This window comes from Quercus robur, chromosome 3, assembly GCF_932294415.1.
Source record: "Quercus robur chromosome 3, dhQueRobu3.1, whole genome shotgun sequence".
Taxonomy (NCBI): Eukaryota; Viridiplantae; Streptophyta; class Magnoliopsida; order Fagales; family Fagaceae; genus Quercus; species Quercus robur.
This window is the reverse complement of record NC_065536.1, coordinates 38,577,867-38,604,339: the sequence shown is the minus strand read 5'-3', so window position 1 is coordinate 38,604,339 and position 26,473 is coordinate 38,577,867. Positions and strand designations below refer to the sequence as shown.

The 26,473-nt window shown below is 35.9% G+C and overlaps 1 protein-coding gene across 1 annotated transcript; it reads left to right on the top strand.

Moving 5' to 3' along the window:
• Window positions 1-11,266: 11,266 nt before the first annotated feature.
• Window positions 11,267-26,207, top strand: LOC126717969 (dihydroorotate dehydrogenase (quinone), mitochondrial). Its single transcript, XM_050419980.1, has 12 exons — window positions 11,267-11,429; window positions 11,533-11,712; window positions 11,813-11,895; window positions 14,592-14,915; window positions 15,175-15,430; window positions 20,264-20,344; window positions 20,433-20,540; window positions 20,621-20,650; window positions 23,110-23,247; window positions 24,088-24,125; window positions 24,243-24,342; window positions 25,687-26,207. The coding sequence occupies exons 2-12, from the start codon at window positions 11,590-11,592 to the stop codon at window positions 25,759-25,761; spliced, it is 1,356 nt and encodes a 451-aa protein (XP_050275937.1). The 5' UTR covers window positions 11,267-11,429; window positions 11,533-11,589; the 3' UTR covers window positions 25,762-26,207.
• The last annotated feature ends 266 nt before the right edge of the window (window positions 26,208-26,473 follow it).

Genomic DNA, 26,473 nt, shown 5'->3' with positions numbered 1-26,473 from the left:
TTTCTCCCCACCGCTAGACCATACCCTTTCTTACCTCTGACTTGTAGCCCACTGCTCCTATATTGGCAGTGTACAAGTGGGTGGTGCTTGAGTCTTGTACGTGCTCCACTTTCATGTGAGTCTAAGGCTTGTCAACCGTTCATGCATTTGTCATGGCCTGGTGGCTTATTTGGTCTTTGCTGCCCATTCTACCATTCATTCTTAACCTCTTGTGGCGTGGATGAGTTACTGGATCTTCGTTCTTTGCATCTTGCTTTCTCCTTGGGCTGGGTTTTGTTTGGGCATAGGCCTTTCCTTTTTCAATCTAGCCCTTGTCTTCTTTGTGGGTTGGCTGACAGTTCTGTCGTGCTGCCTCATTGCCTTTGCCATGTTGCATTTCGGTTTGTTCTCGTTAGGCCTCCTTTGGGCCTGCCGTGCACTTTCCCTTTTACTCAGTTCGTGTAGCCCAATACTACTGCTGGGCTTGTTCTCATACTATTTTGGGCTTCCTTGACTTGTTTTATTCCTTTGGGCTGGAGAAGCCCGAAAGATTTAGCAAAAGCCTAAGGGAATGAAGGATTAGAATAGGTTCATTTTTGCTTGTTTTCCATTTTTCATAATTCTCAGGGGTTTACTACTTCTTTATTTGGGCTCCCTTGGGCCCGCTTGCTTCTTTTTCTACTGCTGTGAATGTTGCAATGATTCCAACACCTTGATAAAGACGTTGGCATTGTCAATGGGGACTCTTTGCTGTTGTTAAGGTTCAACCCTTGCTCCATTGACACCTTCCGCCTAGTTGGGCTGGTGTTGATAAGGTGTTGTTGGCCTTGACTTAACCTGCGAGGGCACAACACTCATGTTTCGCGTTGTCTTTGACCTCGGGGGCATAGCTTGCAAAGGCTTTTATCTACCTTCCATGTCTTTTTCCCAACTCCTTAGCAGAGTCACCAATTTAAATGTGGTGGGAATTTTTTGTAATTCTAGGCTAGATTGCTTCCTGCCACGTTATGGCCCAATAGTTCTGGAGTAAGTGAGTTGGGATTGACTTGACTAGAACTCACCTCAAGCCAACTTGTGCACAAGCTGAGATCCCTTTGTTGGGACCTTGGTCAAGTGCCCACAACAGAAGTTGCTGTCACAAAAATGTTAAAGCAGAAGGGTATAATATGATAAAAATAAGAAGAATATGCTTGCTGTCAGCCAAAAACAATGATTAAACCATTCTCTTAGTAAAAGGAGGATAGAACATAGTGATATGAGTACGGCATAAATAGATTACTAACAACAATAAAAGAAAAGGAAACAATATTAATGCCTAAAAAAAAAAAATGGTTAGTCTGTCGTGCTTAGTTTCTTAAGAGATTAAAGTCCAAGAAGGGAACCACCCTTCAATGTGGGCAATCTCATAGGGGAAATCCTGCCACAGAAATTGCTTACTTTGAAAGAATAGGCCTAGGTGGCTTACCTCCGAATTCTTACTAAAGAGTAGGCTATTGAGAGTGAGAGAAGGGAGTAGCCTATTGGTGCATGCCTTTACTATACTTCTTGTTTCCTCACTCTCTGTTTTTCCTTTCACTCTCTGTTCTTCCTTTCACTCTCCCTTTTCTTTTGATTTTTGTGTTACCTCTCTTCTTTCCTATCTTTTTTTTGCTTCTTTTCTTTCTCACTCTTTCTTACTTATTTCTCTCTGTTGTCTCTTGTGTTTGCCCTCCTCCCCCTACTATGCATAGCCAAGGCATTTTTATACTGCCTATCGTGATGGGTTTTACTGTGTTACCCCTCAACTACTTTTGTTCAGGTATGGGTGTCCTTCCCAAACCACCCACTGGTTTATCAACTACCCAGCCATCACCACTTCCTTGTACTGGCCGTGCCATGTTCCATTCCCAGATAAAAGAGTGGTGTTTTGTTTTCTTGCTCTCCGTTGCATTCCCATCCGAATAAGGGTTAGACATTCTCTATTACTAACTCTTATGGCATGCACCTAGTGATTCTAGCTCATCCTTTCCTCTTTTGGGTGGTATGTCATTCCAGCAGGACATTTCCCCCAAAAAGAGCTAGAACGGGAACCCCATAATAGACTTCACCCTTTCTCCCCACCACCAGACCATACCCTCTCTTACCTTTGACCCATGGCCCATTGCTCCTGTATTGGCTGGGTACAAGTGGGTGGTGTTTGAGCCTTGTGCGTACTCCACTTCCATGTGAGTCCAGGGCTTGTCTGCATTTCATGCATTTGCCATGTCCTAGGGGCTTGTTTGGTCTTTGCTACCCGTTTTGCCACACATTCTTAACCTCTTGTGGCGTGGATGAGTTACTGGGTCTTCGTTCTTTGTATCTTACTTTCTCCCTGGGCTGGGTTTTGCTTAGGCATGGGCCTTTCTTTCTTTAATCCAGCCCTTGCCTTCTTTGTGGGTCAGCTGACACTTTTGTCATGCTGCCTCATTGCCTTCACCATGTTGCATTTTGGTTTGTGCTCACTAGGCCTCCTTTGGGCCTGTCGCGCACTTTCCCTCTTTTACTTAGTTCATGTAGCTAGTACTACTACTAGGCTTGTTCTTATACTATTTTGGGCTTCCTTGGCTTGTTTTATTCCTTTGGGCATCCTCGGTCCGCTTCATTCCTTTGGGCATTTTCAGCCCATTTTAATCCTTCATTTCCATGGGCTTTTGCTAAATCTTTTGGGCTTCCCTAGCCTAATTACATATCATTTACTTTTGGGGTTTATTAGCCTTTTAACCAACCCATTTACTAATTCTTTCCTTTGGGCTCTAGCTCATTTTTGCTTGCTTTCCATTTTTCATAATTTCCATGGGTTTACTACTTTTTTTTTTAGCTCCCCTAGGCTCGCTTGCTCCCTTTAGGGCCTTTTGAATATCTCATACACCCATGGACCATTATTCCTGTCATTTGAGCTTAATGGTTTTCTTCTCACTTTGCTAATTTTTCTCCCTTATTGTCTTCCATATTGTTGGGCTTTTTCTTGTTATTTGGCCTTCTTGCCAAAGTGGGCATCAATAAGTTTAAAGTATGGTGTTATGTTGTTTTCATTTTTAATAATGTGGCAAATTAAACTTTTAAATAATAATTTTTATGACACTTGGGCTTCTAGGTGGGCTGCCATGAGCAATTCTTAGGTATTACCGGAAGTATGAAGAATGATACTCCCTCCTTTCACATTCATTGTAAGTGGAGTCCACTCATTGAATTCATGGTGGGTTTCACCATGAATTTAAGAGAAGAAAACACTATTTCTTCATGTTCTGGTAATGCCTAAGAATTTTTTGGCTACCATAATGCTCAGTATAATTAAATTATTGTTTTCATTTGTCACGTTAGCTTTGCTCCTACCACTTAGAGATTATTTTAATACAATACCAAAAGATTAAGGCTAAATTATTTTTTATTTTTTGAGAAGAAGGTTCAGGTTAAACTAACACATTTGAAAGGTTAGAAATCATTTTAACACATAAAGCAAGTTTTAGGGACGAAAAGGATAATTTTATTTTTACAAGTATTATTATATATACTAGTGTGTACACGAGGACTGCCTTGGCCATGGCCGCTGCATGCCTTGGCCTTGGCTACAGTTTTCCTTGGCCTTGGCTGCAGCATGCCATGGCATTGGCAGTATACCCATGGCGATGTGCCTTGGACTTGGCTGCTGCATGCCTTGGCCTTGGCCTTGGCTGCGTGCCCATTAAGGTTGCCTCGGCTCCGTGCATATACATGAGTACAATTAAAAATATTCACAATTATACGGTTCAAATTATACTTTTTTTTTAGAAGATGTTGAAATTATATATAGTACTAGTCGCTAACCCGTGCGATGCACGGGAAAGCTATTGGATATGAGATTTCAAAAACTTTTCATTAAACTTCCCACCACAAAGATATAAATTTACCAGAACACAAACTTTTAGTATGAAAACAAAGATAATGATATTTAATGGATAGGGTAATAATACAGGCCTTTAGAAGAAAACAATTTGATTTAAAAAGTCAGAAATTTTAGCACAAGCAAGAACAACTACAATTGTTAAGGAAGGATTAAAGGTCCTATAAGAAATATTTTTTCCAATATTTGGGCCCAATGGTAGAGTTCAAAGAAGGCGACTTGTTACACAAAATTCTTCTCATTATAATCAAAATCCTAAAGTGAATATTCAATCCAAAAATGTGTAACCAATGTTATATATTGAAGTGTTGTACAGGGCAAAGTATAGAACAAACATATTCTTATGACCATGCCTATATAGCTTCTAAGTTCTAACTATTATGCTAAGGAACCAAATAATATTAGTAATCAAAAAAGTATCATAATCTAGCATACTGATTTAAAAATTACAATTTCAAACACAACCTCACTATTAAAATTTCCATCGACATTCAAATATCACTTAGTTTAAGTATAACTATAAAAGTAATAAAACTAACATTTGGAATAGAGGGTTAAATCGTATCTTTTGAATCTGGAACACTTTAAAATAATAATAGCTGTAGGGGGCGGTTTTGGGGCTCAAGCCCAACAAGCGGGTGGTTCTGGCCCAAAAGTCCCTTAACAATGAATTTGTAGAGAATAGGTTAAAGAACTAGGTCTTTGACAGAGGAAACGTAGTTATGAACAAGCCATGCAACCAGTTGGACGTAAGGATATTCCTCCAAGCTTTTGGAATAACAGTCCCTGGGGCTGTATCTTCTGCTTCTTGTCTCTAACTCCTTTCTCTTTTTCTATCTTTTTCTTCTTCCCGCTTGCGATCCCCTTTCCATGGGGATTTCCTTCTCTTATATAGCATCCTTCCTAAGATCATGACCCTACACTTGCCAACCATCTGACCCTCTACTTGAGTGCCTGTCCCATAGGTCATCCTCCCTCTTTTCTGTGAGTTGCACTGGCCAAGATAATTCTGCGTTCCTGTCCTTTCCACATTAATGCGGCTGGAAAAGTAGTCCCTTGGCATTTAATGCGGCAGTTGTGGTTGCCCCCCTTCCTGAACGTCACGCACTACTCCTTCGTATTGGGTGACTTTTCGCCATGTATGGAGTGTGAATCGGACACCCACTTGGCGAGTCCGAGGAGGTACTCCTCCTCGGAAGCCCCTAAGCAGGCCCGGCCCAACATGGTTGGGATGGGATATCCTATGCCCATGCCTTTTCTTCTTGTCGTGGTTGGGCTTGGTACATGTACTATGGCCCAACATCGGCTGACGGATTTTACCCCCACAATAGCAAATTTCAAAACCAAATATAAATATATTAACATATAATACGGAACACTATTATAGATTTTATATTATACAAGGTTCTTAGCTATCTCTGCTAATTCCAATTGAATTAGATTTCTATTCTATTTGGGAACTTCTATCTCTACTAATTTTAATTGAATTTAGGTTTCTATTTTAGTTGAATTAGGTTTCTATTCTATGTGATAACTTATGTCTCCTAATTCTAATTGAATTAGGTTTCAGTTTGACCTGTAGCTTCTTCTCCTAATTCTAATTGAACTTCTCTTCTAATTGAATTATGTTTCCATGTAATTAGCACGCTTATAAAATATTTTTTTTTTGCATTTTTTTAATCTTATCCTTTCTACTTAAGAATTAAAAAAATGACTTTATGAAATAAAATCACCAGCTTTTTAATTCATCAATAGAAATTTTTTTGAAAGGTTTGGATTGAAAGTTGCTTTTGTAACTTTGAATCTAAACCCTTGAATAAAAAAAATTGAAAAAAAAGTCAAAATGTCAAAATTGTTGTGAGAGAATTTCACTCTACAATAACTTAGTGGTATATTGCACATAATCTCCATTCATGAACGGGTGATGTTTAAGGATGTAAAAACCAATTAACTAAATTGTTTGATGAATATATACATAACAATCTATAATATAAGCCAAGAAATAGCAAACGAAAAGGAAACATAGAATATGAAGACATCTTTAAAGATTTTGCATAAATACCAAGAAATATATTCACACAGACTATTAAAGGGAAAACAAACACAAACAAAGACCATTAAAGGAAAAACATACACAAACTACTATTAAATAAAGAATACAAAAACTAAAGAGAGAAAGCTATGAAGAGAAATTTTCGTATCTTGAGAAAGAAGTGTTTGTAACAAAAGAATAGTTTGCGGCAACACATGTAGGCTTATACATATATAGGAGAGTAAGTCGGCACCTCCTTCACTGTGAAGGAGTTTGCATTGCATACAAACATGATTTAGAGACTTCCACGCCACTCCAATAAAATCCAATTCCTAATGGGACTCTTAATACATGGCAACCGGCTAAATGACGTTAATCTTACTATACGTATCTGTATATGATCTTCTAATATCTATCATATAAAATCAGAATTTTAGTTTTTTCTTTTTCTTTTTAAATAATGCTGTCGTGGAAAAAGAATTTGAAATAAAAAGAATCTAAAATAAAAAGAAAAAGAAAATAGTGATGAAGTGGAAAATTGTGGGAACTTCAGAGGTTTTGGTTATATATATATATATATATATTGATTAGCTTACACTCTTTTTAAACCGTGTATTTCTAAAATATATAATGGTTTTTCATATATATATAGCCAAAGTTTAGAGAAAATCTCAATTAGATTTTAATTGAATTCTCAATTTTGCAACATGTATTCCATTTATGCAAAAACTGAAGATACATGTTGCAAAATTGAGAATCCAATTAAAATCTAATTGAGATTTTCTCTAAGCTTGACTATATATATAGAGGGAGAGAGAGAGTTGTAAGTATTTTTCTTAACACACAGCAGTAATGAAGACGGGTCGGAGATCCAAAATCCAAGAATAGTTAGTCGGAGCTTCTTTAAGCGGGTTCGGGTTTGCGTTTGGGTTTGGGCAGTGTGACGTGAGTGATATTTATTTGCAAAACCTTGGTTGAAGAACTGGCACTGGCAAAGTGCAACTGTACAAGCCATCAGCAAGCAGTAACCCCTAAGGGTTTCTAACTCTTCAATCTCTCCATTAAAAATGAAATCTCATCATCAAATTATATACATAGTTTTAAGTTTTTCATTCTCTCTCTTTCCTTCTCGTTTTGATTATACATTTGTGAAATTATTGTGGGTTCATTTTATTTTTATTTCTAGGTTGGTAGGTTTAAGTTTAAATATCGTGTAACATTTTCTTAGGAGAGTCCCTAGACATTTTGGGACCTAAGACGATAACTAAAAATGTATGTGTATGTGTATGTATGTATGTGTATGTGTATGTATATATGTATGTGTATATTTATGTGTGTGTATATGTATATTTGTGTTTATGTGTATATGCATGTGTGTTTATGTTTATATTCATTTATGCTTATGTATGTGTGTATGTTTATGTATGTGTATGTGTATGAGTGTATATGTGTATGTGTATGTTTATGTTTATGTGTATATTTATATTTATGGGTATGTGCATGTGTGTTTATGTTTATATTTATACATGTTTATGTATGTGTGTATGTTTATGTATGTTTATATTTATAAGCATAAATATAAACATAAATATAAACATAAACACACATAAACATAGATGAACACAAACACAAACAAACAAACATAAACACACATACACATAAACACGCATAAACAAACATAAATAAAAACAAACAAATATAAACACACACACATAAACATAAACATACATATACATAAACACACATACAGACTGAGAAAAATTAAACCCTCATATAGACTGGAAAAAATTGCAAATTAACACTAATCCTCAAACAATTTCGTTAGTTACTTTGGTGTGCTAAATCAAGTTTTTATGTGTGTTTATGTTTATATTTAAGTTTATGTGTGTGTATGTTTACGTTTATGCGAGTTTATACGTGTTTATGTGTATATGTGTTTATATTTATGTATATGTATATTTATGTGTATGTGTATGTATGTTTATGTGTATTTGTATGTGTATGTGTATGTTTATGTACATATGTATGTGTGCTTATGTATGTATATGTGTATGTGTATGTGTATATCTGCTTATGTATGTGTATGTATATGTGTTTATGCGTGCTTTTATTTATGTATGTTTATGTGTATGTGTATGTGTTTATACTTGCTTATATTTATGTATATTTATGTGTATGTGTATGTGTTTATACATGTTTATGTATGTGTATGTGTAGGTCTCTTTGTCTTTTTCATATTCAGGTGCAATACCTTGATACAATTATAATTAATGGCTGAGATTAAAAGTTAAAAAAACAATTTTCAATCTCAACCATTAAATAAAATATAGTGATAAAACAATTTTTCGTCCCTACATTTTTACACGATTCTCATTTTGGTCCCTGACTTTTTTTTTTCACCATTTTTAGTCCCTATCCTGGAAAACACTTATCATTTTCGTCTCTGCCGTTACATCACAGACGGAACTTGCACAGCTGGCAGACGGCTTAAGTTAAGAATATTAAAATAATGCCACATAAACCACGTGGCTTTCCACGTCAGTATTTAAATTAAAAAAAAAAACAGAAAAAAAAATTACATTAATTGAGATCTAAGTATGTCTTGAATAAGAACACAAACCCAGATCTAAGAACACAAAATTAAAATTCAAAAATCACAAACCCAGAAACATAAACACGAACCCAGCAACAGATTTTTCTTGTCAACCAAACACAAAAACAACAAACACAAACCCAAACATCAGTAAGAATACAAACACAAACCCAGCAATCCATCTTCAAAAAACTTGTAATCCATCTTAAGAAAACCCAAGTCCAAACACAAACCCAAATCCAAACCTGACTACTACTACTTAATTGCCTACCATTATTGGAATCGGAATCGGAATCAGAGCCGACGGTGACGACTACAAAAAGCTTGTCCGCACCGTGAGTGACGATCTCTGCCGTTGATTTCCATACGAAGGAGCTGATATTGTCGATGGCTTGACCGACCAACTTGAGCGATTCCTGAGGGACGGAAGCGTCGGTGTTGAGCGAAGCCGAGAAATCCATGACGGCGCGCAATGTGACTTCTCGGATCACTAATGTTTCTTTCTTCAACCCGGACCCAAATTCTCTACATCGTGCCGGTAGGTCTAGATCACTGACTTTGATTTTGATGCGATTGTTTTGATTAATCCACCGAAACTCCAAATCGCTGTGGAGTCCTAATTCGAATTTGGGTCCAAGTTTGGTTCGGGAGCGTCATCGTTTTAGGGTTGGTCTGGGTCTTCGAAGAAGACGGATTTGAAGAAATCCATTATAGTCAGCTCCTTGTACCCATTTCTTACTGATGTTTGGGTTTGGGTTTGTGTTTGTTGTTTTTGTGTTTAGTTGACAAAGAATATATGTTGCTGGGTTTATGTTTGTGTTTGTGTTTCTGGGTTTATGATTTTTAGATTTTAATTTTGTGTTCTTAGATTTGGGTTTGTGTTCTTATTCAAGACACATTTAGATCTCAATTAATGTAATTTTTGGTTTTTATTTCTGTTTTTATTTTTATTTTTTAATTTAGATGTTGACGTGGAAAGCCACGTGGTTTATGTGGCATTATTTTAATGTTCTTAACTTAAGCTGTCTGCCAGTTGTGCAAGTTCCGTCTTTGATGTAACGGCAGGGACGAAAATGTTAAGCGTTCTCTAGGATAGGCACTAAAAACGGTGAAAAAAAAAGTTAGGGACCAAAGTGAGAATCGTGTGAAAATGTAGGGACGAAAAAAAAATTTTATTCTTAAAATATATTAAAGGAGAGTTAAAAAGTTAAAAAAAAGAGTAAAAAATGTAAAAAAATACTTATGACAATGTACCTGATCTCAATCCGTCTTTCTTCTCTCACTATTTTTCTTTTCTTCTTTTTTACGTGGTACTTTGTTCTTTTTCCTTTTATTTCTCTTTATACATCGCCTAGGCTGACAGGAGAGGAGCGAGCGAAAGCCACGTCAAGAAAGGAAATTGAAGATTGTGCTGCCGAGCTAAAAACTATGAAAATCTCTTCCTCTCAACTCAGACGATCCTCTTAGGTGAAATTGTGGCTCACGAGGTTTCAACGGATTATGGTATGTGATTTTTGGTTATTTATTTATTTATTTGAGATTATGAAGCAAATAATTTTTATATTTTGCTTACCCTTTCTATTTTCTGAAAACACTTTTCTGGGAAATACAATTTTTTTTACTTTGCTTTCAGTCTATCATTCTTGCTTGTGGTATGTGTTTGATTAATTTGGATCTAAAATTAGTTCAACAAAATGATTTTTCTTCTAAAATATAATAACAAAACCTATATATGTTTTTTTAACAGTGGGTTCACTTTTAGTGTTTTCATTTTATGATTTTGGTTATTTTGTGGGTTTTGTGCTTTGATTTTGGTAGGTGTGATTTGATTTGTGATTTGGTGAGCTTCTGGGTTTTTGTTGCGATTTGATTTTGGTTGGTTTTGGCCGTAGTAGTGGTCATGATTTGATTTTGGCTGGGTTTTGACAGTGGTGCGTGGTTGGAGGTGATGAGCTTGAAAATCTTCGGCCATGGAGGTTTAGAAGGAGAGCTTGGTGGTCAGCCATGGAGCATGGTGTGACGTGGGTTGAGGCAGAGAGGATGAGAGGGAAATAGGGGCGACCCTAGACATTTTGGGACTTAAGGCGAGAACAATAAAAAAGGGGTATTTTTTTTTATACTTATATATTAATTAAATTAATGTTTATTTAATATTTTTATATTATATTTTTCATCATTATTTTCATTTTCTTCTAAATTATTTTGAAGTTCATTATCAAGATTTGTTGTATGCAAAATTGAACATCATTTTCTTCTAAATTATTTTGGTAAATTTCTTGTTCATTTGTGATATTTTCATCTAAATTTTGTGTTATATTTTGTTTATTACTAATAACAAATTTATCCATTAATCCTTTTTGAGACTTAATTAATTAAATTTTTTTTAAAAGTTTTTCATATCCAAATACATATTTTTTAGTAGAAATTTCTAATCAAACAATATATTTATAAAGACTAAAATAAAAAATAACTTTCAAGTGCTAGCAAATGAGAAATAGAACCTGATTTATACAAAAATTTAAGCACAACCATAACACTAACACAAGACTTATTAATAAGACCCACCCACAAAAAAAAAAAAAAAAAAAACACAAAACAAATCCTATCTATAACCAAAAAAAAAAAAAAAAAAAACTTGGAAGGCCCAAAGTTAACGCCCAGTCCAGGGAGGGTCCAGGCAGCCATAATGATAAACTGATAAGTGATAAACAAAGTTACAGTGAGGGCCCAAATAAACAAAGTTATCTTAAGTTCTTAACAAATAAAAGCCCAAATATTTATAATTTTATACCTGATTCCTGAACCTCAGAAGAACCTGATACGGTGAGGTGAGCAGTTGAGACTTGAGAGAGGCGGAGAGCAGAGAATCAGAGAGAGGCTGAGATGAGAACAGACTGAACAGTGGAGACTGGAGACTAGAGAGAGAGGTAAAATTTTTAGGGTTTTGAGTGGATTTATTTGTTTTGTAATTCATTTGAAACTAAATTTTCTCTACTACCCGGTTCTTATCTAAAATTTTGGGGGCGTTAGGCAATTGCCTAACTCGCCTAAGGGAAGGGCCGGCCCTGCATTTTCTTATAGTTATAGATGGCGTTAAGGAAAATATTTAGAGAATTTATGAACAAAAGGGTACTCTCACCTCCTCTTTTAACTGCCAGACATTGCTCTTCTGCTGCTGCTGCTCCTAATATCCCTCACTCTGCTAAAAAAGTATGCTTTCTTTCTCTGCCTCTCTCATTTTCTGTTGGGTCGCTGTTATTCACATTTGTTTGATTCTCAAGTGTAGAGCCTTTGCTTATTTGAATTATAGGGAAGGTTATTGACAGGAGTCACAATTGGTCTAGTTATAGCTGGAGGAGCTTATGTGAGTACCGTGGATGAAGCAACTTTCTGGTACTTCATTTACATCTCTGAATCATACTTTTGCTTGCCTCACATTTAAACTTTGCTTTGATTCGCTGTGTTTTTTTTTTTTTTTGAATAATTGTTTCAATAAGTGGGGGAGAGGGGATTTTATCCCTGCTTCTCCTTATAATGGAGACCAGGCAATGCCATTGTGCTACTAGGCTCTTGTCTTTAGAAGCATTTATATATTTAAGCAGACCAACTCTTGGTTTTCATTTGAGCGAAAAATTAATTTAACACAACACATTATGTGACGTAGGACAAGGGGAACAACAAAATCTGATTTAGAACACTTGGGTTTTGAAGAATTAGGTTAGGTTTTGGTGGGGAATAGGCTAGAAAATAATAGGGTTTTCAAAGGGGACAAGGATTAATAGGGTTTCGGAATGAAAACAAAGGTGAAAATTAAGATTTGGGTTGCTGTGAACAGTGCAGTGAATAGTAACCGTGAATAGTAATTTAAAGAAAATAGATAAATTCTAGGAATCACATTTAGACTTTCTAAGCATTGGTATCACAAACCGTTGAAGGTTGCATCACACAAACCATAAAAGAAAGCATAGCTCTTAAATTCTAAAAACATTCATTAATAATCAACTCAATAGAAAGTACCACAGCTCTTTAAATAGAAGACTAATACCTAATCCTAGTTGAACTAGGATTTCTTAAAACCCTAACAAGACTCAGACTTTGGACTCCTTAGGCATTTACTACTAAACCCAAGTAAATAAACAAACTTAAAATAAAGCCCAAAAGAATATCTAATGGACTGTTAGCATAGCCCATTCTAGAATATTATGAAATTACAAAATTGCTCTTGATACATAAAATCAAATAAAATATAATAGATCTGTCTTCCCATTGCCTCTTGCATCATTATGGGTTCTCTTAGCCCGACTCCGATGCTTGAATTGAAATGTCTGTTGCAATATATTTCCCCAAATCTTTGTGTAAAAGAGGCTTTTACCTATTGTAGAGACAGTGCTATTTGATTTTTTTTTTTTTTTTTTTCCTGCTATCAGTAACTATGGCTCTAATCATCTCCAAACAATTAGCCATATACTAGTTGACGAACCTTTCTTTCAAGTCTATGTAAGCAATGCCCAACTCTTTACCTGCCCCCTCTCTGTCGATGAAATTCAGGTTGTGTGTTGGGTTAGTAGCCGTTGACGTGCTGAAATTTAGGTTGTGTCTCCATGTTTGTAGTGAAGGAAATTTTCAAATAGTAAAACAAGATTCTAGTAATTGGTAGTTTTTAGCAAAAATACTCAGTTTGTTGTTGGGCTGGGGAACAGAGTGAGATTTTGGCAGGATGGGTGGTTTGGGGTCAACCTCTCCAACGGGCTTTCCCGAGGCTGTATGTTATTACCACTGACAGGGAGGCCTCTGTAGAATATTCCTTGATAAGGCTGGGGTGGGGGAGAGAAGAAGTTGGGATGTTTGTTTCATCCGGGACTTTAATGATTGGGTGATGGATGAAAGGGTGACCTTTCTTCGTATCTTGGGAGCCAATATTCCTTTAATGGATATTGGAGACTAGATGAGATGGAAGTTGAAGCCTAATGGGGATTTTTACATCCGGTCATTTTATAACAAGTTGCGATGTTCTCCCCCTGTTGTCTTTTCTTGGAAAGGTATTTGGAGAGTTAAAGCTCCTCGGCATGTTTCCTTTTTCGTTTGGTCTATTGCTTGGAATAGGATCCTCAAGGGTGAAAACCTGAGACTTAGGGGTTTTGATTTTGTGGATTGGTGCATTATGTGTTGTTGTTGTGGGGAGATGGTAGATTACTTACTACTTCATTGTGAGAAGGCTTATAGGTTGTGGAGTTTTGTTTTTACATCTTTTGGAATTTTGTGGGTCATACCTAGAACGATTCCATATTTGTTTTTTGGTTGGTGGAATTGGTTGGGGAAGCACTCATCTAACATCTAGAATTTAGTTCTGTTGTGCTTACTATGGTGTCTTTGGAAGGGGCGGAATCGGTAGACTTTTGAGGACTTGGATAGTTTCGGAGATCAGATTCTTGCTTCTTTTAGTGGAACTCTTTTTGATTGGTCTCAAGTTTGGGAACTCACGACTAGTGATTCTTTTCCTTATTTTCTTAGTTCTTTTCTCTTTTGTAATTAGTCTGCCGTTTGGTTTTCTTCTTCTTCTTCTTTTTTTTTTTTTTTTTTTTTTTTTTTTTTTTTTTTTTTTTTTTTTTTTCTTGTAATGTTGGTTTGCTCTATGCTTTTCATGCATATAGCAGCCTTTTGTATATATATCATTCTTACTTATCAAAAAAAAGTAATTGGTAGTTCCAAATTGTAATTTTTCCTTAACTTGAGTGTCCCTTTATAATCTGTGGTATCCATGAATGGGCTTTTGGTCCTCTTCTTTTGTCCTGATAAAGGTTTTTTGTTATAAATCTAGTGCAAAGTTTTAATGTTCTTCAAGTTGAAACCTTTTGCCTGTTCCTAGGTTTGAATATGACCTTTTTCTTAATCTTACGTAGACCTACATTTTAATCTTTCTTTATTTTGGGGGAAATGTTGTAGATATTTCCTGTTTATGAGTTTTATTCTATTCTAATAAAATATATTTATTACCTGTATAAAAAATAAAAATAAAATCATTCAATGGCCAAATTTCATAGTTAACTTGAATTTTAAACATTAGTAACTTCAGTTGTTAATTTTTGCAGTAGTTGGCTATTCTCAGCAACGAAACTTGTAAACCCTTTCTTTGCCCTTCTAGACCCAGAGGTTGCTCACAGACTAGCTGTCTCAGCAGCAGCTCGTGGTTGGGTTCCAAGGGAGAAGAGGCCTGATCCATCAAATATAGGGCTAGAAGTTTGGGGAAGGAAGTTCTCCAACCCCATAGGTCTTGCTGCTGGCTTTGATAAGAACGCTGAGGCTGTTGATGGGTTGCTGGCTTTGGGCTTTGGCTTTGTAGAGGTTGGCTCTGTAACCCCTGTTCCACAAGAGGGTAATCCAAAGCCTCGTATCTTTAGATTGCCTCGGGAAGGGTAAGAATGTGCATCTTCGCTTATTTTCTCAAATTCTGATTGCATATCTTCTTTATAGACGGTATTGTTTTGAGTTGATACTTTTTTTTTTGGGTTGTGGGGGTGGGGGTTTCTTATTGAGTCAAATTGACCATGCATTTTGGGAAGTTGGTGAAGGTGGTGAAGGTGGAACTGTAAAACGTTTGGATTTCTGTAGCTTAAACTCTTATAAAGTTCTTTTCTGATTTATGTGCCCTCACACTGCTTGATTTGTGACCAGTGCTATCATCAATCGGTGTGGCTTCAATAGTGAAGGAATTGTTGCTGTTGCGAAGCGGTTGGGTGCCCAACATGGTAAGAGGAAGTTGGATGAAACTTCAAGAAATCCATCTTCCTCCACTGATGAAGTAAAACATGGAGGCAAAGCTGGACCTGGAATTCTTGGGGTCAATCTTGGAAAGAATAAGACAAGTGAAGATGCTGCTGCAGATTATGCACAAGGGGTTCATACATTGTCTCAGTATGCTGATTACTTGGTAAATATTCTCTTCTGATTTATTTTGGTTTATCTATTTCTTTGTTTTATGATGGATTTTAATATTTTGACTTGTACATAATAGATAATGGAGTTCTATACAATTTTGTATCAATATGGGTAATTCCTGCATCTTGCTATCTGGCAATTACATCTTGATTGATAGGGTTGAAAATGTGTATGTTAAATTCATCAAAATATTCTTTTGTCTATTAGGTCTCGTTTGAGAGGAGGGAATGGAATGGAATGGAAATGAGTGAAAAGAATAATTTTAGAATATTCTTCCATTCCCTTGTTTGGGAGTTTTGATGGAGAGAATGGAAAGTCTATTATCTTGTTTGGGAGTTTAAGTGGGAGGGAATAGAATAGATAGGAGGGAACACTCATTCCTCTCTATTCATTTCAAACCTATTTTCATTTCTTCCGAAATTGAGAGGAATGAGAGGGAATGAAATTAGATTTAATGATTTTTTTACTAAAACTCCCAAAATACCTCTATATATTCAACCCTTTATTTTAAAATAGGGGTCTAATAGTAATATTATTATAAAATGATTCCATTTCATTCCCTCTATGTTACTCCCAAATAAGATTACTTACATTCCATTAATTTTCATTCCTTAATTTTAAAACATCCAATCAAGGTTACTTAATTTCATTCTATTCTTTTCCATTCATTTCCCTTACTTAAATACATTCCATTCCATTCCCTTATGATCATTTCATTCCCTTCCATTCCCTTTCCTTATGAACTCCCAAATGAAGCCTTATAGTTTCTAACATATTTCAATTTCACCTCAAATGCCTAATACTTTATCAACTTCTTTGACATCCCTAACCCGTCGATGTTGGTTTGCTATTGTGGCATAATCTTCTTTACATAGTTTTTTTTTTTTTTTTTTTTTGATAAGTAATAAGTTTTATTGATATCAAAAAAGGAGCACCCTAATACACAAGGAGTGTACAAGGGGTCAACAACTCAAGTACAAAACTACATGAATCAAGGAAAAAGAAAAGAAAAGAAGGGAATGATTGGGTTTGCATAGCAACCAACCAATCCAATAAAGTTCTAAAGAAAAATAACTTGAGGCCTGGTATGGATCTTTCAATATCCTCAAAACACCTACTATTTCTCTCCCTCCAAAGAAACCACATTAAGCAATGGGGTACAATTAACCAAATAAAACCATTTCGATGACGACCAAACCTGCCTTGCCAACATTCTAAGAGCCCCAAAATGGATTGTGGCATAACCCAACTTACTCCAAATAAACCCAAAACCATAGCCCACAGATCCATACCAAGCGGACAATGAAGGAAGAGATGGTCAACTAATTCACCATTACACTTGCACATGTAACACCAATCCAATATCCAAACCTTCTTTTTTTGTAAATTGTCAATTGTCAAGCATTTCCCTAAAGCAGCAGTCCAAACTAAGAAAGCTACTTGAGAAGGAATCTTCTGTTTTCAAATGCTTTTCCAAGGAAAACAGAAGTCAGTAGAGCCCACTAAAATTCTATTATAATCATTAACCTTAAGCCCCTTATCTCTACTAGGTTTCCAACACATCTTATCCTCACCAAACCCCCTCATTGAAGAACCATATATGCTATCCAAGAAGCCTAACATAGCCTCTAATTCCCAAGCATGCACACCCCTAAAGAAACTGACATCCCAAACGAGGACGCCATTGGTGTACTTCATAAGCACAGCCACACTAGCCTCCTTATCCCTACAAAATCTAAATAACTCAGGATAATTGACTACAAGGGATGTCTCACCACACCAATGGTCTTGCCAAAACTTCACCCTGGACTCGTCACCAATATCATGCAGAATATGGTGTGAAAAAGAAGACCATCCCCGACTGATATTTTTCCATAAACCAACACCATATGGACCATTAACAAATCTGGTACACCAGCCCCCCCATACACATCCATATTTCACCTCTATCACTTGCCTCCAAAGGGCATCATTCTCAATCCCAAATCTCCATAGCCACTTCCCAAGCAAAGTTTCATTAAAAAGTCTTACCTTCCTTATCCCTAAGCCACCCAAAGAAATGGGGGAACGAGAGTAGCCCATTTTACCAGATGAAATTTAGGTTCATCACTAATGCCACCCCATAAGAAATTCCGCTGAAGTTTCTCAATTTGGTTAGCCACAGCAGCAGGTATAGGAAAAAGAGATAGAAAATATGTGGGTAAATTAGATAGAGTGCTTTTGATTAGAGTGACTCTACCTCCCTTGGATAAGTACAAACGTTTCCATCCCGCTAATCTCCTTTCCATCTTCTCTAGAATCGGGTTCCATATTGTCTTATCCTTGAATTTAGCACACAAAGGAAGACCCAAATACTTCATTGGAAGAGTACCTTGCTTGCAGCCAAGTACAGTCAACAATAAATCAATATTATGCACCGTGCCTCCTCTGCTAAGAGGAGGCAGTGGATTTTCTTCTTTACATAGTTGACCCCAAAATTTTGGACCAAGGCTTTGGAATAACAAGATAGAAATTGAAGCCTGTTGGAAATTGAGGACCATAAGTGCGCCATTTTTTATAAGTAACAATGTTTATTTAGTTAATGAGGGGTGTAGTCCAAATGCAAAGGAATTATAAAATTGGTACACCCACAATTAAACTATTTTATTACAATGACCAATAAAATCTAACAATTCTAAAAAGAAATAATTCTGGCGTTGTCATTCATTCAAACAAGTATTTGAAAAGACATAGTTTCAGATCTAAAATGATGGTCCTTTCACATCCCTCAAAGCTTTTAGCATTTCTTTCTTGCCATATTCACCACATTAAGCCATGAGGAATCTCCTTCCAAATTTCTATGTTCTGATGTTGACTGAAGCAAGCTTGCCAACAATCTAACAAATCTATATGCTTTTAGTTGAACCCCAAATAGGCTAAAACCATAGTCCACAACTCTCTGGCAATGGAACATTGAAGGAGTAAGTGATCAATTGTCTCCCCATTTCTTTTGCACATACAACACCCAGTTATCGCAATGATATTCATTTTTCTGAAATTGTGTAGTGTGGTGGTGGTTGTTAAGGTTCTCCCCAATGCTGTAGTCGACAAAAAGAAAGCAACTCTTGTTGGGACCTTAGGTTTCCAAATACTTTTGTAGGGGAAATTCACATTTTTGTTAGGAACTAAAGATCTATGGTAAGATTTGACCTAAAACCCCTTTTGTGCAGATGTCAAACAACAAATCTTACCCTCTCCCCTACCTCGCACTGAAATTAAATAAAATAAGTCCAAAAAAGACTGTAAGGACTCCTGATGCCAGTCATGTACTGTTCTGATAAAATTCAAAACGCAATGTACAGAGTCATTGTGATACTCATATGATTTGATGAAACTTTCTTAACATGTGCAAGACTAAACAATTCTAAGAGTGCATTCAAAGAAAGATCACGACACCAGATATCATACCCAAATATAACTTTGGTACCATCACCCACCTCAAACTTGATGAAACACAAAATGTTTGCCCAATCTCTCCTAATAAAATTTGGTATTTAAGTTTAGAGACTTGGAAAAGACTTGCTGTTGTTTACCGTGTTTTATGATGTGTATTTTTACTCGCACATACTGTGCCTCTCTCATCCAACTTGTTCATCCCTTCCAATGGATTGCAGTTTTTTTCTACTCCTAACTACAAGTCAACTTCCTTGCATGCCAAGAATTAGCATTGGGCTTTCCCTACCCCTAGTAAGATTACTAGGTTAGACCAAAACCTTCTGGTAAGCTAAAGAATTGGGGCTTTGGATGCAAAGAAAATTTTATCAGAGGCTTCTTCTCTTGTGCTGTCTTGGGGAATATATGAAGAAATAAATGCCAGACTTCAACAATTTGGTCTTACATGTTGAATGTGGAAGAAGAGTTGAAGTCTTTAGTTTCAATTGGTTCATTTGCTCTCCAGTTTAGAGGTGTTCAGTGTATGGTGCCGTGTATTGTTTTCTTTTCTGTTTAGTTAGACTTGATTTGGGGCTGTCATATTTTTTCTTAATATTTTTGGATGTTAGGATTAGGATCATTTTCCGTTTCCAACCTATTAGATTTGATTGATCATTATATTTTAATTGTTTGATTTTGATATACCCAGAGTATGCATCCTGCGCATTTGGGCCACACACCGTTTTGATCAATAAATATTGTTATTTTATCAAAAAACAAATGTGGTTTATATGTGTGTGTGTGTTTTTTTGGGGGGGGGGGGGGGGGGGTGGGGAGGTTGGGGCCTGGGGGGTTGTTTGACACAGGACATAAGTTGCAGTGGGCCTTACTGCCTATTTGATGCAGGATTTTTTTTTTAATTAAGTTAGTTTACAGTTGGCAACATCTTTTCTTATCTGTCAACTTATGCCTGTATTGTAACTTGTATGAGAAGTTACATCCTTTTTCTTTTTGGAGGAGCCTGATCTTTCAATATCAAGTCTTAAGCAAATTATTTTATCATAAATCATGTTGGGAGCATCTGGGATGTTTATAATTCTATTATTTCTCAAGGATATATGAATGCTGAGAAACTGTATCTAGAATTGATCTGGATCCAATAAGAAATTTAAGGTAGTTAAGGCTGAATTGCAGAGCACACGGGGATGGTTATCCGTGTTTTACAGCCATACAGTATGCTCAGAACCAATTTCTTTACACTAGAATCTTGCCTCGTATTTTTTATGTTATTCTTCAGGAAAATTTTCAAATAGCAGTTCATTTCTACACATGATGAGTCTGTCGTGTCTTCTGATATTTCAGATTTAAGTTCTTTTTCTTTTCTCTGACAATGCATGTGTATTTTTCTCTGTAGGTGATTAATGTTTCTTCTCCGAATACTCCAGGATTGCGTATGCTTCAGGGAAGAAAGCAATTGAAGGACCTTGTGAAGAAGGTATGGTTGTCATGGCATGACCCTCTCCTTCTTTATATAATTAACACAGTATGTGACCAGAAGTTAGATCTTTTGTAATTTTGTCAAGGTTCAAGCTGCTCGTGATGAAATGCAATGGGGAGAGGAGGGCCCACCGCCTTTGCTTGTAAAAATCGCTCCAGACCTGTCTAAAGAAGACCTTGAAGATATTGCAGCAGTATGTAGTTGTGCAAGATTTAAAATAGCCCCTCTATTTCCTAATAGGATGTTCTCATAGTTCCTTCTTTGTTGTTACAGGTTGCCCTCGCTCTACGCTTGGATGGATTGGTATGTTTTCTCCCCATCATAAAGTTTTTCTCTTTTTCCTAAATGTCTCTCTTGCCTGTTACTTCTGCTTGAATTGGCTTTGATGGTGTTGGTATCTTTAGGAGGCCCAACTTTGTGAAATAATGTAGGAGTTCCATAGATGATATTGCAAGTTGTAACTACATTTTTAGATAAAACCATCTACCTTATTCTGATCAGCATCAAACTTCTGGTCTACCATGATTTTATACAAACTTTAGCAAAAAATAAGGTTAGAGAATTTTGAGTGCTGTATCTATGAAGTTATTCAGAATTTATCTAACATTGCTGATTCAAAGTGATTGTTAAAGACAAGAATAAAATAATATAGAGAAGCAGAAGTAAGAAAGAGAGAAGTTCAGCCAACAGCCTACATCCACAAAATAAAACCCTGGCGGCTACATCTTTACTGTATACTCAAGTCAACAACTACAGTGAACACTTAATAGGGTATGTATAGAGAATGGAAGCTAGGGTTAGCCCAATATGGGCTTACAACATAATTGGGCCTCTTAGGCCATTACATCAACATAAACCCAACTCTTTAACACTCCCTTTCAAGCTGGAGCATATAGTCATATAGATCCAACTTGTAACACAACTGCCAACTTGCTTGAAGAGGCTGAAAACGAAGTGAACTGGCCAAATTTGAAGCTGAATCGACCAAAAAAATGAGATGAATCGGCTGAAGTTCTTCAATATCAAACAAAACCAACGACAACAACAACAAAAGCCAACAGCAACAACAACCGGCAATGGCAACAAGACAAGAAGCCAAGAACAACAATAACAACCGGCAGCAACAACAACCAATCTGTCGAGAACAACCAACAACTACAATCACCAACAACAACCATAACCACACCAACAGCAACCAATCAACAACTACCGAGAACAACCAACAAAATTAGATATGAAGGTTGCACAAGCAAACAACCACTGGCAACCATTGACTCTTATATCATGTTAGGTTTCGTTTGGGAGTTCATAAGAGAATGGAATGGAATGATCATAAGGGAATGGAATGTAAGGGAATGGAATGTAATGTAATGTAATTGAATGTATTTAAGTAAGAGAAATGAATGAAAAAGAATGGAATGGAATGGAATTAAGTAACCTTGATTGGATGCTTTAAAATAAATTAATGGAAATGAATGAAAATGAATGGAATGTAAATAATCTTGTTTGGGGTAACATGAAGGGAATGGAATGAAATTATTTTATGATAATATTACTATTAGATCTCTATTTTAAAATAAATAGTTGAATATATAGGGGTATTTTGGGAGTTTTAGTAAAAAATTCATTAAATCTAAATTTATTCCCTCCCATTCCTCCCAATTTCGGGAGGAATGAAAATTTAAGGTTTTAAGGAAATAGAGAGGAATGAGTATTTCCTCCTATCTATTTCATTCCCTCCCACTTAAACTCCCAAATAAGGGAATGAATTTTCCATTTCCTCCATTAAAACTCTCAAACAAGGGAAGGGAAGAATATTGTAAAATTATTTTTTTCATTCCATTCCATTCCCTTTTTCCAAACGAGGCCTTAAAGACAAGAATAAAATAATATAGAGAAGTGGAAGCAAGAAAGAGAGAAGTTCGGCCAACAGCCTACATCCACAGAATAAAGCCCTAGCAGTTGCATCTTTATTGTATACTTAAGTCAATGATTACAATGAACCCTTATTAGGATATATATAATATGGGCTTACAACATAATTGGGCCTCTTAGGCTATTAGATCAACATAAACCCAACACTTTAACAGTGATGATTTTTTTTTTTTTTTTTTTAAAAGGCCTCAATATTTGGACTTGAATTGTGCTCTCTTTAATGCCTAATAATTCCACAACTTAATTGATATTACAGATTATGATCAAGGTATGATGAATATCCTCTGGTGTTTTTATTATTTCATTCAGCCTTTGGGAATTTAAGGGGTGTTTGGTTTGTGTTTTCAAACAACCATTTTCAGTTTTTAAACAATACTTCACACATTTTCATACACTTTTTCATCCATACGTATTTTCATAAATGTTTTTAAACATCAATTTTCAGTTTTTAAACACATATACCAAACGGTCCTTTAGCATCTTTTTTTTCTCCACTGTTATATATGAAGAAACTGATTACTCTTCCACCAGTGGACTCTTTATCGCTCTAATCTGTGAGCAAACATCATCCCCTCCCCTGTTTCATTTTTCAGAAAAAGGTACTGAAGTACCTTATTCCATAATGGAAAATGTTACCTTTATGGTGTATGTTTTTGGCTGGGATGTCAATGTGGTATATAAGCTGATGATTCTAGGATCCACCATTGCTTCAATTTTTTATGTTAGTCTTGCAGGGTGAAAACTACCCTGTTATGGTTCCAATATTTTTTTCTTTAATATCATTATTGGTTGTTATTTTTAAGTATATCATTTTTCTTTTGGTTTAGATAATATCAAATACAACTGTTTCAAGACCAGATCCTGTAAGTAAAAACCCAGTGGCTGTGGAAGTTGGTGGCTTAAGTGGGAAGCCTCTTTTTAATCTCTCTATCAACATCTTGAAGGAAATGTATGTTCTAACAAGGGTATGTTGGCTACTTCAGTAATTCATGTTACTTGTTTTTCATTAAGCTGTCCTATATTAGGATTACATAGATAAACACAAAGTGTACCCTGTTTGTTTGTCTCTCTGCTTCTCTTTCCCTAATGTTTGGCACAAGTACATGAACATGGAAGATTGATAATAGCTACTCTGTTCCTCTTGGACTCCAAAAGATAAACCTAAAGGATCAATTTCAAGTGCACAGTTGAAAAGTATTGAACACTATGATATACTCCTTGAAATGGATATGGATCTCTATGTGTTTGACAATTTCTGTTGGACATGTCAGACTGTGCTAAAGAAGAGGATTCATCAAAGGTTCTACAAGACACTTTACATATAATGTTTGCCTTTTACTAGGATTGTTCAGAAAGTGTCTTCCCTCTTCCCTTGGGCCAAAAACTCACTCAGAAAGCATGAAATATTGATGTAGGTGATATTATACAATGAGTGTGCTGTTCCATAATTTTTCATGGGGTATGGCAGAAGAAAGTTGAAAATTAGGATGTTTCAGTCTCTGCCTGTGTTATATGAACTTAGACTGAGATGAAAATGACACTGAGATACACACCCTTATACAAGTTCCTGTGTCCATGAATCTTAGTTTATCTTGGTTTCTTGCTGAGTTTCATATGTTAATCTTCTATATGCGCTGCAGATTCATATTTATTGAGTTTTTAGTTGTCTTCCACAAAGCATTGGACACTTTTTGGGATACTGTTGCTTCTATATTTAAATCTGGATTTTTTTCCCACTTTTGCGGTTCTTCAAGCTCGTGCGTCATACATGAGAGCTTGACATTCTGTTTATTTTTCTGTATCAGGGAAAGATCCCTTTAATAGGCTGTGGGGGTGTTAGCAGGTAAAAGCAAAACACCCATTCAACATTTTCAGCATCATATTAATTTGTTGACAATATATGCAACTGCTTTAATTTAAAAGTACTTTGTTAGAACCTTAAGGTATACATTTGATTCAGTGGTAGGGAAGCATACCAAAAAATCCGAGCTGGTGCAACTCTTGTTCAGCTTTATACGGCATTTGCTTATGGGGGACCTGCCCTTATTCCTCAGATCAAGGTATTTTTTTTTGTTATGCCTTTATGGTATTTTGGAGCTTATGGGAAAACTGAAACTTAAATAAAATATGTGGATGTACTGCGATGGTGCATTTAAGGTTAAAAGAATGTTGTTTTGAGGAAAATAGAGCTGTCTAGGGCTAGGGCTTGGGGAAAAGTTTTTATTTTTATTTTTTATAATTCAATAGTTGGGAGGGGGGATTTGAACCCTGGACATCTCCTTGGGAAATACCAAAAAATGTCAGTTGAGCTATAAGCTCTTAGCAGGGCTTGGGGTAAATTTTTACTCCAGAGCGTTACTTTTATGGGCCCAAAAAGGGGGAGATAAAAAATGAAAAGTATGCCAGATTAGTAAAAAATTCGGTACTGATGAGAATAGCTGGAAAACTTATTTCCACAGAGGAGAGCTCAAATTTTTTTTTTTTTATAAATATTTTGGGAAATTTTAGTGATTAATTTCTTTTATAATATAATTGTTATTGAAATGATGATACATTTGACTGTAGATTAAAATTTTAGCCCCTCTTTTGGAAGTTTGTATTTTGTAACCAACTCTTTGGTCTTAGGTTTATGTAATTAATGGAGCAAGCAATATGGGTGGGATTCAGATCTAAATTTGTGGAATCTAAATTTGTGGACTTTTTTGGTTGCTCCACTCAACTTTGTTTTGGGGCACTTTTGGAGATAATTTGAATTGTATAATCTTGTTCTTTTTTTCATTTTCTCCTGATAATGTAGTTTGGTTAATTTTTCCTGATTCGAGGTGTTATGTGGTTTCTTTTTTAAAAGTATTTGATAAATTTTATTTGGTAGAAGGAAAACCTTGAGTATGCCATTCATATATGAAAGGTCTACCTTAAGAGTATACACAAATTCAGTGGATCTATACAAATCTAAAAAGGAAAATTGGATGCAGCCCAAAGCAACCATCAACTAATACAATGTTCTAAAAACTTAAGACTTTAGGTTGCGTGGTGGAAAGTTCAATAATATTTCGATTGTTTTTGTGGGGATGAATGATAATGACAAGTTTAATGTTTACTCATTTGACGAGTATCTAAAAGGTTACAATGGTATATGCTTTCCTTGGAAGAGCTTTTAGTGTAACAAGGCTCCAAAGAATGCTGCTTTCCATTAGTGGGTAGCAGTATGGGGAAATATTTTGGCAGGGGATAATCTTATTAAAGGAGGTATTATTTGTGGGTAGCAAAATGTTGTTTTTTGTTTTCAGAAGCTCTCTTTTCTTTTTCCTCTCTCTTAAGTTTTAATTTGTATTTTGAGGATATTCTGAAAATCTTTTTTGCACTTCTTTCTTGTTGTCTAATGTTGTGATTTTGTTTCTTAGGCTGAACTGGCTGAATGCTTAGAAAGGGATGGTTTTAAGTCTGTCATTGAAGCAGTTGGTGCAGATTGCAGATAACCGTACTAGTCTCAAGGACCACAATTATGAACATATCCTGGAGCATTTTTCTCACATCAAAGGGTTGGTTATCCTTAATTTTTTTCCCCTCCTTCAAGTGGGGATGGAGTTTCTGACTTGTTTGACGTGAGAAGTTTTGAAGTGACTCGGCAAACATTTTTTTCTAAGTTATCTCTGTAGTCATTAATTTCTTTATTCCCCAAGTTGCGGCCATGAAAATCAAGTGAAATATTACAGTCCTGTCATGCAGGTTTACGTGACATTGTTTTGGCATTAGTTTTCAGAGGACTATATGTAATGAGGCTCCAAAATTGTCATTGTATAGAAGTTGCCATGAATGATAAGTACCCACTTCCTCAATTCGTGTTCCGTAAACTCAATTATAATGGCTTGAATGTTTGTGATAGAATTTTTAAATGAAAGCGGATAGTTTATAATTGGTTTTAGGCTTTTGCCTCATCTCTCTCTCTCTCTCTCTCTCTCTCTACTTTATTGTTACACTCATCCTTTTTTCTTTTTTCTTTATTATATTTTGATTCTTCTTTTTCCCAGTTTATTTTGTATAAATTTGGTATTATTTCTCCTATTCAATCCATTTTTTTCCACGCAAAAAATGTGAGCTCTCTCTTTCTTTCTTTTGGTCGATTTTTGTCCTTTCTTATAAAGCTAATTTAGGTAGGGATGGCAAAATGAACCCGACCCGCGGGTACCC